Consider the following 13008-nt stretch of genomic DNA (forward strand, 5'->3'; position numbering starts at 1 on the left):
AAAATAATAAAATAATTGAATTGAATTGACGAACGAAAAAAAAAAACAATAGAAGCGCAAAATGGACTACGAAAACGATGTTAACTGGTTGTGAGTTTGATCTGATACGACACCTGAGATACTTTTGCAGATTTCAGATTGCAGATTGCAGATTGCGAAAGTATCTGAGATGCATATCATTTGAGCCGAACTAGTCTAATGTTGTGTGCATTATTCTAAATGTAAATAATGAGGAAATCAACTAAGTTAATTAACGCCCATTAACAAGTTAATATACACACACAAACCAAACACACACAAGCAAAGAAAGAAAGAATTAACTATGCAATTTAACGAGAATCGTTCATAAAAACAACAATAAAAGCTAATGAAATACAATTTTAATGTTCACAGAATACAACAAAATAATACACATTAAACTAATAAACAACAAAAAAAACAAAAACCAAAACAAAACGATTTACGATAATCATACACACAGTTGAATGCAATGAAAAACAAAAAACTAACAGCAACAATTAGACAAAAGCGAAAGAAAAAATAAAAAAAGGAAATGTGAGAACCGTTTGAATTATATAGCAGAATTAATACAATTACAATCGATCCATAGACGAAGTTAGTAAAATGCAAACGATTTTCCCTTTTTCAAAGCGGTTTGATTTTTACAAATTTTTTACGTAATTTGTTATATGATTTAACAAATTCAAAACAAAAGGCACACAAAGTAAAACAACAAGAACAAGAACAACAAACAACCAATTAACAAAAATATGTTCTAGCATTTGTCATAACAATATATAGTTGTGTACATAACTAGTTAAAATGATGCATAAAAGAGCAGTTATCTTAAGTATATAAATACATATAAAGGTGAATTACACACACACATACACATACACTAACACTGACACAACAACAAAGACACACACACAATGTATTAGTGCGAATATGAGTTTGCGTTAGTTAAAGACGGATAACAAAAAAAAATGGCAATGAAAATAATAATTAATAATGATATACAACAATAAACTTGGACTTAGGTATATAATTATGAATTTAAATTATTTTTAGCGAAAGATAAAAAGCCCAAAAAACAAAAAGAAAATACATAAATGACGACAACTCTAAAAACCACTTGAAAGCAAATATAAAAAAGAGAAGAAAAACTTATTGAAATTAAATTGATGAATTAAGTAAAATAATTGCTCAATTTAGCAAAGAGTATAAATAAAGAATTATACGTTAAGTAATAATTTCAAAAATTTAAATGTCTTATTCTTTAAATGGGGAAAGGGAATGGGATTGGTCCTTAATTTCATAAGGCATGCTTTTAATATTTGCTTAAACTACAAATTTCTAGAGACAAAATCTCTGAAAACTATGCTAATTGTTTTTAAAAGGAGATGGATTGGGATTGGACCTAAAATGCATATGACATGCTTAAACTGAAATAAGAAATCTACAGTCGAGTGAGCTTGACTATGAGATACCCGCTGCCCATTTTTAATAAAGACAAAATATTGCGGTATTATTTTCAAAAAAAAAAAAAAAAATATATATATACCAAATGGTATGTATATATATATGTATATACCATAGACGGCACAATGGATCAGATTGTCGACCAAAGCAACTAAGAGCCCTAGTAAGTAGGCGTTTTTGCCCATACAAAAGTATTTCTTTAATAACTTCCACAATTTTTATCTGATCGGAATTATCACTACTATAGTAATTACTGTATATACCAAAATTCACAACTCTAGCTTTAAAATTAAGCTTGTTATTCGATTTTTTTGATTTGCGAGGGCGAAAGTAGGCGTGGCAAAAATTTGAAACAAACTTGAACTGCGTGAAAACATAACAAATGCTGTCGAAAAAAAATTATAGCTCTATCTCTTATAGTCTCTGAGATCTAGGTGTTCATACGGACGGACGGACGGACGGACAGACGGACAGACGGACAGACGGACATGGCTATATCGTCTCGGCTGTTGACGCTGATCAAGAATATATATACTTTATAGGGTCGGAGATGCCTCGTTCTACCTGTTACATACATTTCCTGTCGGCACAAAGTTATAATACCCTTCTACCCTATGGGTAGCGGGTATAAAAATCTACAGTCGAGTGTGCTTGACTATGAGATACCCGCACTCATCTCCCATAAAACTATATTCTAAAAACTTACTTAAAATATACCCCAAAAATATGCCAAAGGATATATTTGGTATATTGATATGGTACTACATTCCACTAAATACTAAATAAAGTACTACATTATACTAAATATACCATAGATTGCAAAATATACCAGATTGTCAGCCAACCCAAATAAGACACGATTGCAATAAGCGTCTTTTGGTGTGTTTGAAATCCAGTGTTACATACGGACAGACAGACAGACGGACAGATTGCAGGCACAAAAATACCCTTCTTCCCTATAGGTAGCGAGTATAAAAGGACGATTTCAGTGCTAAGCTTACAACATTTAACGCTGAAAACTACGCTAATTTTTTGGGACGTTTTCAGTGTGTTGACGGAAACGAGAATTTCCGATAGGTTTATCGATGTGTCGCTGGTGTCATCGCCACTCCCATAGTGTTTGAAGCATGGTTTTCCGCCACCAGCTTCCATTTGATCACTGCGCATGTCCGTGAGATGTCAAAAATGCGCCACTCAACAGTTCCGCCTAGTTCTTCCTGAAATGTATATACCTGGATGGAGTGGACGAAGCGAAACGAAGGAAAACTTGATCAACAAAATGAAAATTTAAATAATAAATAGAATGTTGACTGCATTGCGTCGCAAATTTCGCCTTGGAATGCAGCGAACAGTTCTCATTGCCGTGCTGCTGGCGGTTGGCCTCTTCAGCTATGCCTTCCTCAATCTATCCTTCTGCTTCAAACTTATGTCCCACAGAAGTCTCACGCACATGGTGAGTACCAAAAAGGAAGATGGCCTCTTTAACTAGCAATTGATACAATTTGGTATTTCAGTGTCAAAAGTACGAGCATCACGAGTTCAGTGGTTCGCTCTGCGAGGAACTTTGCAGCGCACAATCCAGCTTTGATAATTTCCAGTGTCCTTTGAATGATATGAAAACTATTTTGTTTACGGCCGAAAAGAATGGCGATATGTATGCGGTGAAGGTAGGTCAGTTAGCATTTAGTTTTCCCGTTGTCATGACTACAATTTTCATAATATAGCTGGCGAAGCATAATGACGATGACTTGAGTTGGACGAACAGCAAAGGAGAGTCGATCTATCCCAAGATCGAAGAGTTCCATGAGATTGTTAAGCTGCACATTATACTCGCCTACAATGTAACTTTAGATGACAATATGGTAAGTTAGTTCTACATCTCTATAATCGAGGGTAATTCATAATCCAACTTGCAGATAAGAGCCTTGGTCAACCAGGAGATAGCTGACAACAATTCACAGCAGATGGTCAGCTTTTGGCGTTTGTTCAAGGACAACAACTATATGATGGGCAAACTGTTCGATGAGGAGTCCGTTTTTCCAGCCGTGCTTGGCTCCTGCGGTTCTTACTATGCCACCGAAGGCCTGGAAATAGTGCAGGCTAATCCTAGCATCATACAATATCTGTGAGTAGAGGAAGAGAATTATAAAAGTTCAAATTGTTAATTCCAATTCTTAGTGCCTCAAATCGTCAGCAGCGTTTAAAGCACGCTCTGAACATAATGGAATACATGTTTCGCTTGGAGGAAATGAAACCAGAGCCCTTGAGAATGTGTAAAATACAAGTGAGCCGCTTCGGCATGACGCCCGATCGACGTCTCAAGTATCAGACTGCAGAGCACGTTTATGTGGAGAGTCAGCTGGACAAGCGGATGTCCAATGGCGCCAAGTGCCACAGCAATCAGGAGTGCAACTTCCACTCGTGTCGCGGACTCTGCGATGCGGAGCGACAAACCTGCACACATATCCAGCAGAACAACAACTTTCAGATATTCTGCGAGCACGTTCTCGTTGGAAGTGGCACCTTTCAACCAGGACTCCTGAGTGGCATTCGCATGCCTCGTTCACTTCAGAAGCTGGTGAAGATGTGCGTGCAACCGCCGAAGGAGCATCAAGTGCCCGATCGTCGCCAGGCGCCCAATCTGCAGCTGGCTTTGCGACTCTACAATGAGCTGAAGCAGCTGCTTCAGGCAGTCATAACGGCTTCGGGAGCCGATGTCGAAGTGGAGAACGAGGCACCGCGTCTCCGGCAACGAGGAGGAGGAGCTTAACTCGCTGAAGACTCAGTTACAGATACATTTCCTGCTGATGGCTTGCTCAACTCAATTGGTAGCATTTTTACAGAAATTAGTTTTAATTAAAAAAGATTTGTAGAATTAACATAAAGAAAAAGGTTTTTTAATACATGATAAAGCGGCTTTTCAATTGTTCTTTTCTTTCGTGTCTTTATTTGACTTTCCATTCAAAAATTGTTCATTGAATTTGCAACAATTTGTGGCATGCCTTTCTGATCTTTTGCAACTTATTTCGAAATTTCATTGAAAATCAATCAATTTTGAGCGTTAAAACTTGAATTAAAATTTTGCTTTGTCTTTGAATGTGCCCAAAGTAAGTGTATTCCAAAAGAGTTACATAAAAGTGTTGATTAGCTTTTATCACATTGACATTTTAAGTTGTTGTTTTCTTTTTATATGTTTATCGTTTTTATTTATATATATTTTTTTATCGATTTTCTTTTTCTTGTTGTTTGCTTTGTATTTTTGAAAAGTACAGCGTGCACATAACTTATTGTTAGTATATAGTTTAATTAGTTGTTTTCTTTTTTGTTATGTATTAATCTTGTTTTCTGGTTTCACTAATTTCAAATTTTTTTTATTACAATAAGTTAACGTTTTTGTTATGGCTGCGCTGCAAGACTTTTAAGTTCACATACGGCATAACCTATAATTCTTTTTATTTCTTTTTTATATTTTGTGTTTTAATTTTTTTTAATCTTTTTGCATAGGCAACGTTTGTTAATTATATTAGTTTAGTTCGCTAAGGATCTGCAAACAAAGTTGAAATTGTTTAACTGTGGCAGATTTACAACGAAATTGTTTCGTTTAATTTCGCTTCTCGTGTGTTGATATTAATTTCATTTATTTTATAATATATATATATATTGTTTTTCTCTTTGTTTATTACTATTGTTTAGGCCGCTTAGCATAGGTTAATCAATTTTAGCGCTTCTTTAAAGCCATTTCCAATTGTTTATTACAATAATCAAGACGTTCTTTTGAGTAAATTATAAAAAAGAGTAGAAAAATCTAATAGATATCATTATAATTTCTGTTAGTACACGTATTTCGTAATCGTTTTTGCAAAAAGTGCCCTATGCGCTCAAAAATTATTATATGTTTGTTTCATTCTCGTTAATTTAGTATCATTTCCTTATGTTTTTGTTATCAATTTCGTTTTTTGTTTTTGCTCTTATTTAAAGTACATACATATTGTTTTCAATACAGTTTCTAAAAAAACATAAATGAAGCGCTAGACTTAAACATAACTCGAAGAAAAAGGAAGCTCGTGCTTCCAAATGGAGGAGAGCGGGGGGAGAGGTAAATGATTTTAAACATACCGAAAAATAATGAGTTTACTGCCTGTCTAATTGTAAATTTCCAAAATGTCAAAATGTGTTGAGTGTGTGTGTTTAGTGTGACAGTTGGTGTTTATGTGTGTGGGTGTGTGTGTGTGTGATAATTCCTTGTGTATTCAAGCTTATGCCGTTGTCGGCGATGCTGCCGCCGAGGCAGCATTGGTCAAAATGGGCGGATGCGTGGCATTCACTACCCGACCGGGCGTATTGGCATTCTCCAGCGTCTTCGAGAGCTGCAGCTGCATCAGATAATGCTGCTGGGTGGGCTTGTGCAGCGCCAGCTGTGACAAGGCATCGTCGATCGTAAACCATTGACGCTTGCGTCCAATGCTGCGCGAATCCTCCCATTCGTCCAGCTCCTGGGTGACATTCATAACAAACACCTCCGTTCGATGCATGTGATCGTTATTCTGGAAATCAATGGAATATGTAAGTATTGTAAATTACATAAATTAAATGCAGAGTAATGTCTTTAAGTGCATGAACAACTATTACACAAAGAAACGATGCAAATATCAACATCATTTATGTCACAAATATCGTATAGTATTATTATCTTTGATGTGAAGTTTAAGATAATTGCAGTGCATTTAAGTTTGATAACTGAAGAGTATGCAAACTGCATCTTGTGATAGTTATTATTAAATGTATGTGCAATGCATTTAACTTTGACAAGTAAAGAGTATGCAAACTATATCTTGTGATAGATATTATTAAATGTATGTGCACTGCATTTAAGTTAAAAGATTTAGAGCTTCTAAACAGCATTTAAATGCACTTTTTGAATTGATCTTGGTTGTGCAATTAAGTGTAGGTGCAATTATCGACAATATTCGGTTTATTGACGCACCTCGAAGACACCCAAACAGCGTCCCAGGCTGCCAACGACGCCCGCTTCCTCAAGCACCTCGCGCACAGCGGTTACTGGAGGTTCCTCCTCCGGTTCGACACCTCCGCCCGGCACAATCCACAGTTCTGGACGCCGCGAAGAAGTCACCAGCAGCACCTGCAACAAATTTATGATTAATAATGATAACAAGTATATATAGAAACCCTTTCTTACCTCTGCTTCGTTCTCGGCGCGTACACAAATGCAGGCGGCGCGTCTCCTGAAGCCATCCTTATCATAGATGCGCGTTGAGTTGGGCTTCTCCTTGACCATCTAGAAAACATAATCACAAGTGAGTTAGGTAGGAAATTAATAGTTCGTTTATTCCCCAATAACAATATAACCAAAGAAACAAAAATAAAATTGGCGATAACGCTCGGGTTATAATTCTTTTTTGTTTTTGTTGTTTATCATTTCGTTTTGCTGTCGCGTTTAATTTGAATGTGCGCGCACATGAGAATCGTGATTCCGTCTTATCAGACAAACGATTGAGAGGCCGCCGGCAAAAAATGCAGCGCCGGCTTATCAACAACAATATTATGCATACGTATAAGTATGTGTGTGTGTGTGTGTGTGTTTGCCGGGTACCGTTTGCCTTTTTGTGAATTAGCCGTGTCATGAATGATCGAAACCATTTTCGCAATCAACATCTGTGACTTACCTTTGAGTCTTGTAAGTACGACGGCAATGAACGTTGATAGCCAACTGCTTAGGCACTTTATACAGAGAGTCAGCGGCTCTCTCTCTCACACACGCTCTCACACGCTCGCCCTTGCTCGTTCTCTCGCTTAGTTGTCTCTGCTGCTCTCCCGCTTGCTCTCGCACACTCTCCCTGCAACAAGTGTGCGTGTGGCTGTGTGTGCTGTAGTTGTATTGTGTCTTGCGTGTAGTTGTTGTTGTTGTCGTCTTATTGCGCTATGACAGCTGCACTGGGAGCCGGTCGCTTGGTCTCGTGCCGCTTTTGCAGGTGCTTTTTGCTTTTTTCGCTGCTTCTGCTGCTGCTGCTGCGTCACAGCTACAATATGTATTTGTATTTGTGTGTTGTCGTATGTTCGTGTGTGTGTAAGTGTTGTTGCTGTTGGTATTTGTTGTTGGTGGTGAAGTAGTAACGAAAAAAGAACTGCGCGTCGGATGGTTGAGAAAATAAAAAAGAAAGAGATGTGGGGAAAGCGAGAACAGAGAGAAAACTTGTTGAAATTAAAACGAGTACAAGAATGAAGAGGAAATAAAGCGCAGACAGGGCAGAATTATTTAACTACTTTGCAGTGGGTGCATGTTGTTTTTGTTTTTTGTTTTTTTTTTGTTTTGTTGTTGTTTGTTCCTTTTTTGTGGGTTACTCGTCTGGGTGTATTTGTATTGTGAGTGTTGTAGGTGTGTTAGTTGCGTAGGTGTCTTGCTGCTGCTGTGTCGCAGCAGTTGATGTCTTGTTTGTTTGCTTGTTGTTGTGTGTCGCTTTGCCGGACACAATTTGTTGCAATTGACGCGAGACCGACGCACAGCTGCTGGGCCTTATCTGAGAACGAAACATGCGTTTTCCATTTCGCTCGCTCGCTCCACCGCAACACACAACACACGCCCCGTTATTGCTGCAACAGTGCAACTGAGAAACTGCAACACGCCCAAAACACAACACACGCGTCGCACGCCTTAGAAGCCGAAATGATTTGGCGCCGTTAACGCTTTTCAGCTGCGAGTCCACGTTAAAAATGTACAATTTTAACGAATTTCACGAATGTTGCATCGGCGAATGGCTCTGCAAAGAGGACAGCGAATAGCAGTGTTACCATTGCGCAATAAATGTAAATGCCCGAAATTACTCAAGTTGGCAGCACTCCACGGTGGTTGGCAACGCGCTTTGCCTTAGTTGGCTGAGACACGGTTTGTTGTGTGGCACTGATGATAGATGGCGCTACTTTAGCGCGCATTTAAATATTTGAAGTATGCAAATAAGACAGTGCTCATAACTTGATTGGCGAAAGTTAAAGATTAAAACTGAGCAGGAAAGTTACACAAAATTAAAAAGGAATTTTTAATTATTTTGTAGTATGTAACAATTATATATTGTATTTACATTTGGTTGATTTACGTAAACATTTAGTAGCTTTATGGTGTCGAGCTGGCTGCGTGAAGTTTATAAACGCCAATAGGTGGCGCCGCAGTAGCTGACGATTTGGCGCGTATTCAAATTTTTGAAAGCAACCTTTAAAATATTAAATAAAATTAATAGAGCAACAACACTTTTGTAAGGTGTAACAAATAAATGCGATATTGATAAATAATTTGTAATACTAGTCAGCTTTAAGGTCTCCAACTGGCTGCATAAAGTACACAAATGATTTACTGCCAAATACTCGCACGTTACTTGAGCGGCTGCCAACAAAAAAAGTGCGTTCAAAGGGGCGGGGTGGGGGGAGGTCACAGTTTATGGCGCTGGGAAATTTGGTTTGCATTTGTTTCAGTTGCTGCCTCTGCGTTTTGCTTGTAAGCTTTTAATGCAACTACTTAGCGCAGGGATTGCGACTCTTGCCAGTGCAAAAAGTACCGAAAGAGAGGGAAGATGGAAAGGGATGGGTTACTCTGTGTGGCCTTGGCTCGCCTTAAACATTTACTGCCAGCCTTCCGCCTTCCAGCGCCAGTCGCGACACATTGGCTATCTCTCTCTCTCTCTCTCTATGTTTCGTCCTTCGTCCTTCGCTACTGTGATCTTGTGGCGCGTTTTTTGCTGCCGTTTGCAAAGCAAATTGCTTATTTCTTAATGCATTGCCATTTCCTTTTGGCTTTCTTAGACATTTTCCACTGTCTTCCTCGCCTCGCCAGCTCCTAAATGAATTATGAGCTTCACTTTTTTCCCTTCTGCATTTCTTTCGGTTGTCGTTCGACGTGACCATGCAGAAGTGTTAAACTGTTTAACACGCGTTTTTCTATATTGTGCAACTCGCATTTCTTTTGTGGCATTTGATTGGATTTAAATTCACTGTGCAACAAAAGCGACCATGAAAGTTATTAACTTTTTCTCGTTTTGTGTTGGGGTCATAAATTAACTAGATGGTCGATCGATTGATTTCTGACTATAATGACATTCTTTTTTCCCAGCTTTACTTTGGCCTCTCTCTTACTTGCCACGCTTTGTTGCACTTCAATTCAATGTCATAAATCTGCAATAGGCGTCCCTTTGGCTGGCAAACTTTGTCCATTTGATGCGTCGTCCGGCGACCAAGGAAATCAACTGCAAAAATTTACAATTTCCCAGGGATGCAGCGAAATTGCCACACAAATCAGGGCTGTAAGAGATGATGAAAGTATATAGATACTTTTATATTAATGAATCAAAATTTAAATTAATCTAGTATTATTTGCTTTGAATTGTTAAATAAACAGACATTAAGACTTCAAAAGTTGAGTGTGTTCGAAATAGAGATAATCTCTGCACATTTATAATATTATAATTAATACTAAAATACACTGAAGACTGTGTTTGGTATATTTATATACTATTATATTCAAAATATACCGTATATTATACCAAATCTAAAACATTCTCAAAATATATCAAATGAATATACCAAAAAATGATAAAAATATACTAAAGGAAATATTTTGTATATTAAATTTCAACACATTTTTGGTATATTTATATACTATAATATATATAACTAAAAATGTAATAAGATATACCGGAGACTATGTTTGGTATATTCATTAATACATCAAATTAATACACCGAAAAGAGCTAAAAGAAGAATACATTTAGTATATTGATATACTATTATATTCAAAATATACCATAGGTTATACCAAATCTAAAACATTCTCAAAATATATACAATTAAAATACCAAAAAGGATAAAAATATACTGAAGGAAATATTTGGTATATTAATATTATATCGAATTATTTTATATCGACCATTTCCAAATGAATATACCAAACATACAAAATTCAACAGATTTTTGGTATATTGATATACTACTACCGAAGACTATATTTTGTATATTCAAAATAATATACCGACAAGAACTAAAAGAAGAATACATTTAGTATATTGATTTACTATTTTATTCAAAATATACCATAGACTGTATACATATTATAAAATCTAAAACAAACTTGCTTTGCATGCTGAGCTACATGTTTTTTTTTTTATATATTCAAAACTGCTGAAGTTTACAAAATTCAACTGTGAAATACGGTAACGAGATTTTCAGATTTTTGAATAAATATTATATTATATATTGTGACGCCGATTGTTAGAATAAAGTAAATGTTTTACAGTATGATTATTTAAACGAATTATTAAGAATAATAATATTAATTACTGTTATTAGTATTAATTATTTATATTTCAAAGTTAGAAGTAAGGACGGGTATTCGGCACACAAAAATGCTTTGCGATTCAAAATTTTTGTGCGAAGTATTGGATTGACCTTTGATAACCTTTCCGAGATTAAAAGACGTATACCCCGCTTTTAAATTTGTGGCGTCTTAAGCTTTGTTTCAGTTTCGCTTTATTTGTTCGTGGTGACAGTTCTGTTGTTAAATATTAAGAGCCAAATATAAACAAATACCTGCCATGAAGTTTCCCCAGTTGCTGGTCACATTGCTAATCTTCATAGAGACCAGTCAATCAACTTCGATCCAAGAAGCGAATGATGTTGACTTACATTTTGTACATGCAGCTAAAGAATTGGTTTCATTTCTGCGCTTGGACATTAAGAGATTAAATAGGAGAACTCGACAATTCATTGCTGCGGACGTTCGTCAAAATCAACTAAAAGTGATTCAACATCTCAAGAAAGTCAAAGAAAAACTTGATCAGATTGAGAAGCTACACTTAACACCATCAGAAAAAAAGTTGTACTATAATTTTGGGGACGGAAGTTATTTAGAAGGTGCAATAGATTGGATTTCATTCGACTTAGATTTGGACTTTTGCGAGAATTGTTCGGAAGAAACTCTCTTGAACTTAACTAAAAAAGCAGCTCTACTGAAATTTACGTTCTTCATGTATAAAAATGATTTTTATAAGGAACTGCATGGAATTGTTTGTGATTATGATTATATACTGGTGAAGTGCGTCAGAACACAATTGAACCGATGGACGAAGATATATGAACTTCCATTAAATGCCATGTGCAAAGTTCGACAATCGCCACAGCAATTATTCTACTCCTTCTATAAGGATATTGCTCTAGCCGAACTCAAGGCATATATACTGATTGAGTATGGATTAATGATTCATCGAGTTACTCGAAATCTTCATTTTTATAAGAGGAGAATGAATTTACTACGCAACTATGATGAACTCACTGAAAGAGCTCTCAAGACTCTCAGCGATGTTGTGGAAAAAGCCGATCGTGTTTTATTTCGATGTGATCCACCTCTTCAAAAGGGAAATATTACTTCAAATGTGGATGAGATTCGTTTCTTCAATCTTCGAGAGACTTTATCGGATGTGAAGGCCAACAAAGTGGTGACTGGAGTCAGGTTTGTAAAGAGCAATCGAGTTTTCCATTTGCAAATACAGCAAGGACAACTCCTGCCCCGAGGTTTCATCAATGCCTCAACCGTGGAGTGGAAGCCAGTGAGTAGCTATGAAATCGACGATTTGAATATTCAGGAACGTGTCGACTATCACGCATTGAGTAAAAGAAGTCATGCTTTAGATCTGGATGAAGTAATGAAAACTGACGATAAAACATTTATTGTAACCGGCGTGAGATTCCGAGTTGTGGATGGACATCTCAATCTGCAAGTGCATCTCAGTAAGTTCGATTTCCTCAAGGGTGAATTAGTCAACAGCATTTGGCACTCGAAGGAAAATGCTCATAACAGACAGCAGATTGTGCTAACCCCCCCTGTAAACAGCTCGCAGCCGTTGTCAAAGGATAACCAATATCTAGAATTCACTCTCGAGGATAACCCACAAAAGACAGTTCCGATTATTGATGTACAGGAAGTCGCTTCCGATCCTTCGGTGCCTTTAGCCGGCATCGGCATCTACTATAGAGCTAGTGGCTTCGTGGCTCCCAAAATTATCAGCTACGACATTCTTTCTTATCTTTCGGTCATTGCCAATTGAATATTTTTATGTCAACAACTATTTTGAAAATCAAATCAAATTGAATGAAATATTAAAATATACTGCGTTTTTTGGTTGTTGAGTTAAATTATAAATAAAGTAAATGGCAAATATTCATAGCTGTATTTATTTATTATATATTTTGTTATTTTTATTTTTGTTTTATTATTGTTACCTTTTACAGTAAGAATTTTATTTATAAACTTATAAACAAACAAGTCGGCAAACATCGTATATCAAGCGTATTGTCTAGAGGCGCGAATTTTGATTCAGATAATGATAACTACATAAAGTACCTATGATTCCTGTGAACTTGACTGCGATCGGATAAAAATTGTAAATGTTTTTTAAGAAATACTTCTGTGTGGCTGCAATTGGCTCTTAGCTGCTTTGGCTGATAATCAGGTATATTTTGAATGTACAG

The 13008-nt window shown here is 36.6% G+C and overlaps 3 protein-coding genes across 3 annotated transcripts; 2 read left to right on the forward strand and 1 right to left on the reverse strand.

Moving 5' to 3' along the window:
* Window positions 1-2689: 2689 nt before the first annotated feature.
* LOC117568656 (divergent protein kinase domain 1C) lies at window positions 2690-4273 on the forward strand. Its single transcript, XM_034249453.2, has 5 exons — window positions 2690-2935; window positions 2997-3149; window positions 3207-3344; window positions 3399-3607; window positions 3661-4273. The coding sequence occupies exons 1-5, from the start codon at window positions 2786-2788 to the stop codon at window positions 4250-4252; spliced, it is 1242 nt and encodes a 413-aa protein (XP_034105344.1). The 5' UTR covers window positions 2690-2785; the 3' UTR covers window positions 4253-4273.
* A 157-nt stretch (window positions 4274-4430) lies between these two features.
* LOC117568657 (diphosphoinositol polyphosphate phosphohydrolase 3-alpha) lies at window positions 4431-7566 on the reverse strand. The gene is made up of 4 exons (XM_034249454.2): window positions 7167-7566; window positions 6680-6778; window positions 6467-6622; window positions 4431-6026 (listed from the first exon to the last, which is right to left on the reverse strand). Exons 2-4 carry the CDS (start codon window positions 6776-6778, stop codon window positions 5739-5741), a joined length of 543 nt encoding a protein of 180 aa, XP_034105345.1. The 5' UTR covers window positions 7167-7566; the 3' UTR covers window positions 4431-5738.
* A 3882-nt stretch (window positions 7567-11448) lies between these two features.
* On the forward strand, window positions 11449-12584 carry LOC127565424 (uncharacterized). The gene has a single exon (XM_052003621.1). It carries the CDS (start codon window positions 11508-11510, stop codon window positions 12582-12584), a length of 1077 nt encoding a protein of 358 aa, XP_051859581.1. The 5' UTR covers window positions 11449-11507.
* Window positions 12585-13008: the final 424 nt, after the last annotated feature.

This window comes from Drosophila albomicans, chromosome 3 (genome assembly GCF_009650485.2).
Source record: "Drosophila albomicans strain 15112-1751.03 chromosome 3, ASM965048v2, whole genome shotgun sequence".
Lineage (NCBI taxonomy): Eukaryota > Metazoa > Arthropoda > Insecta > Diptera > Drosophilidae > Drosophila > Drosophila albomicans.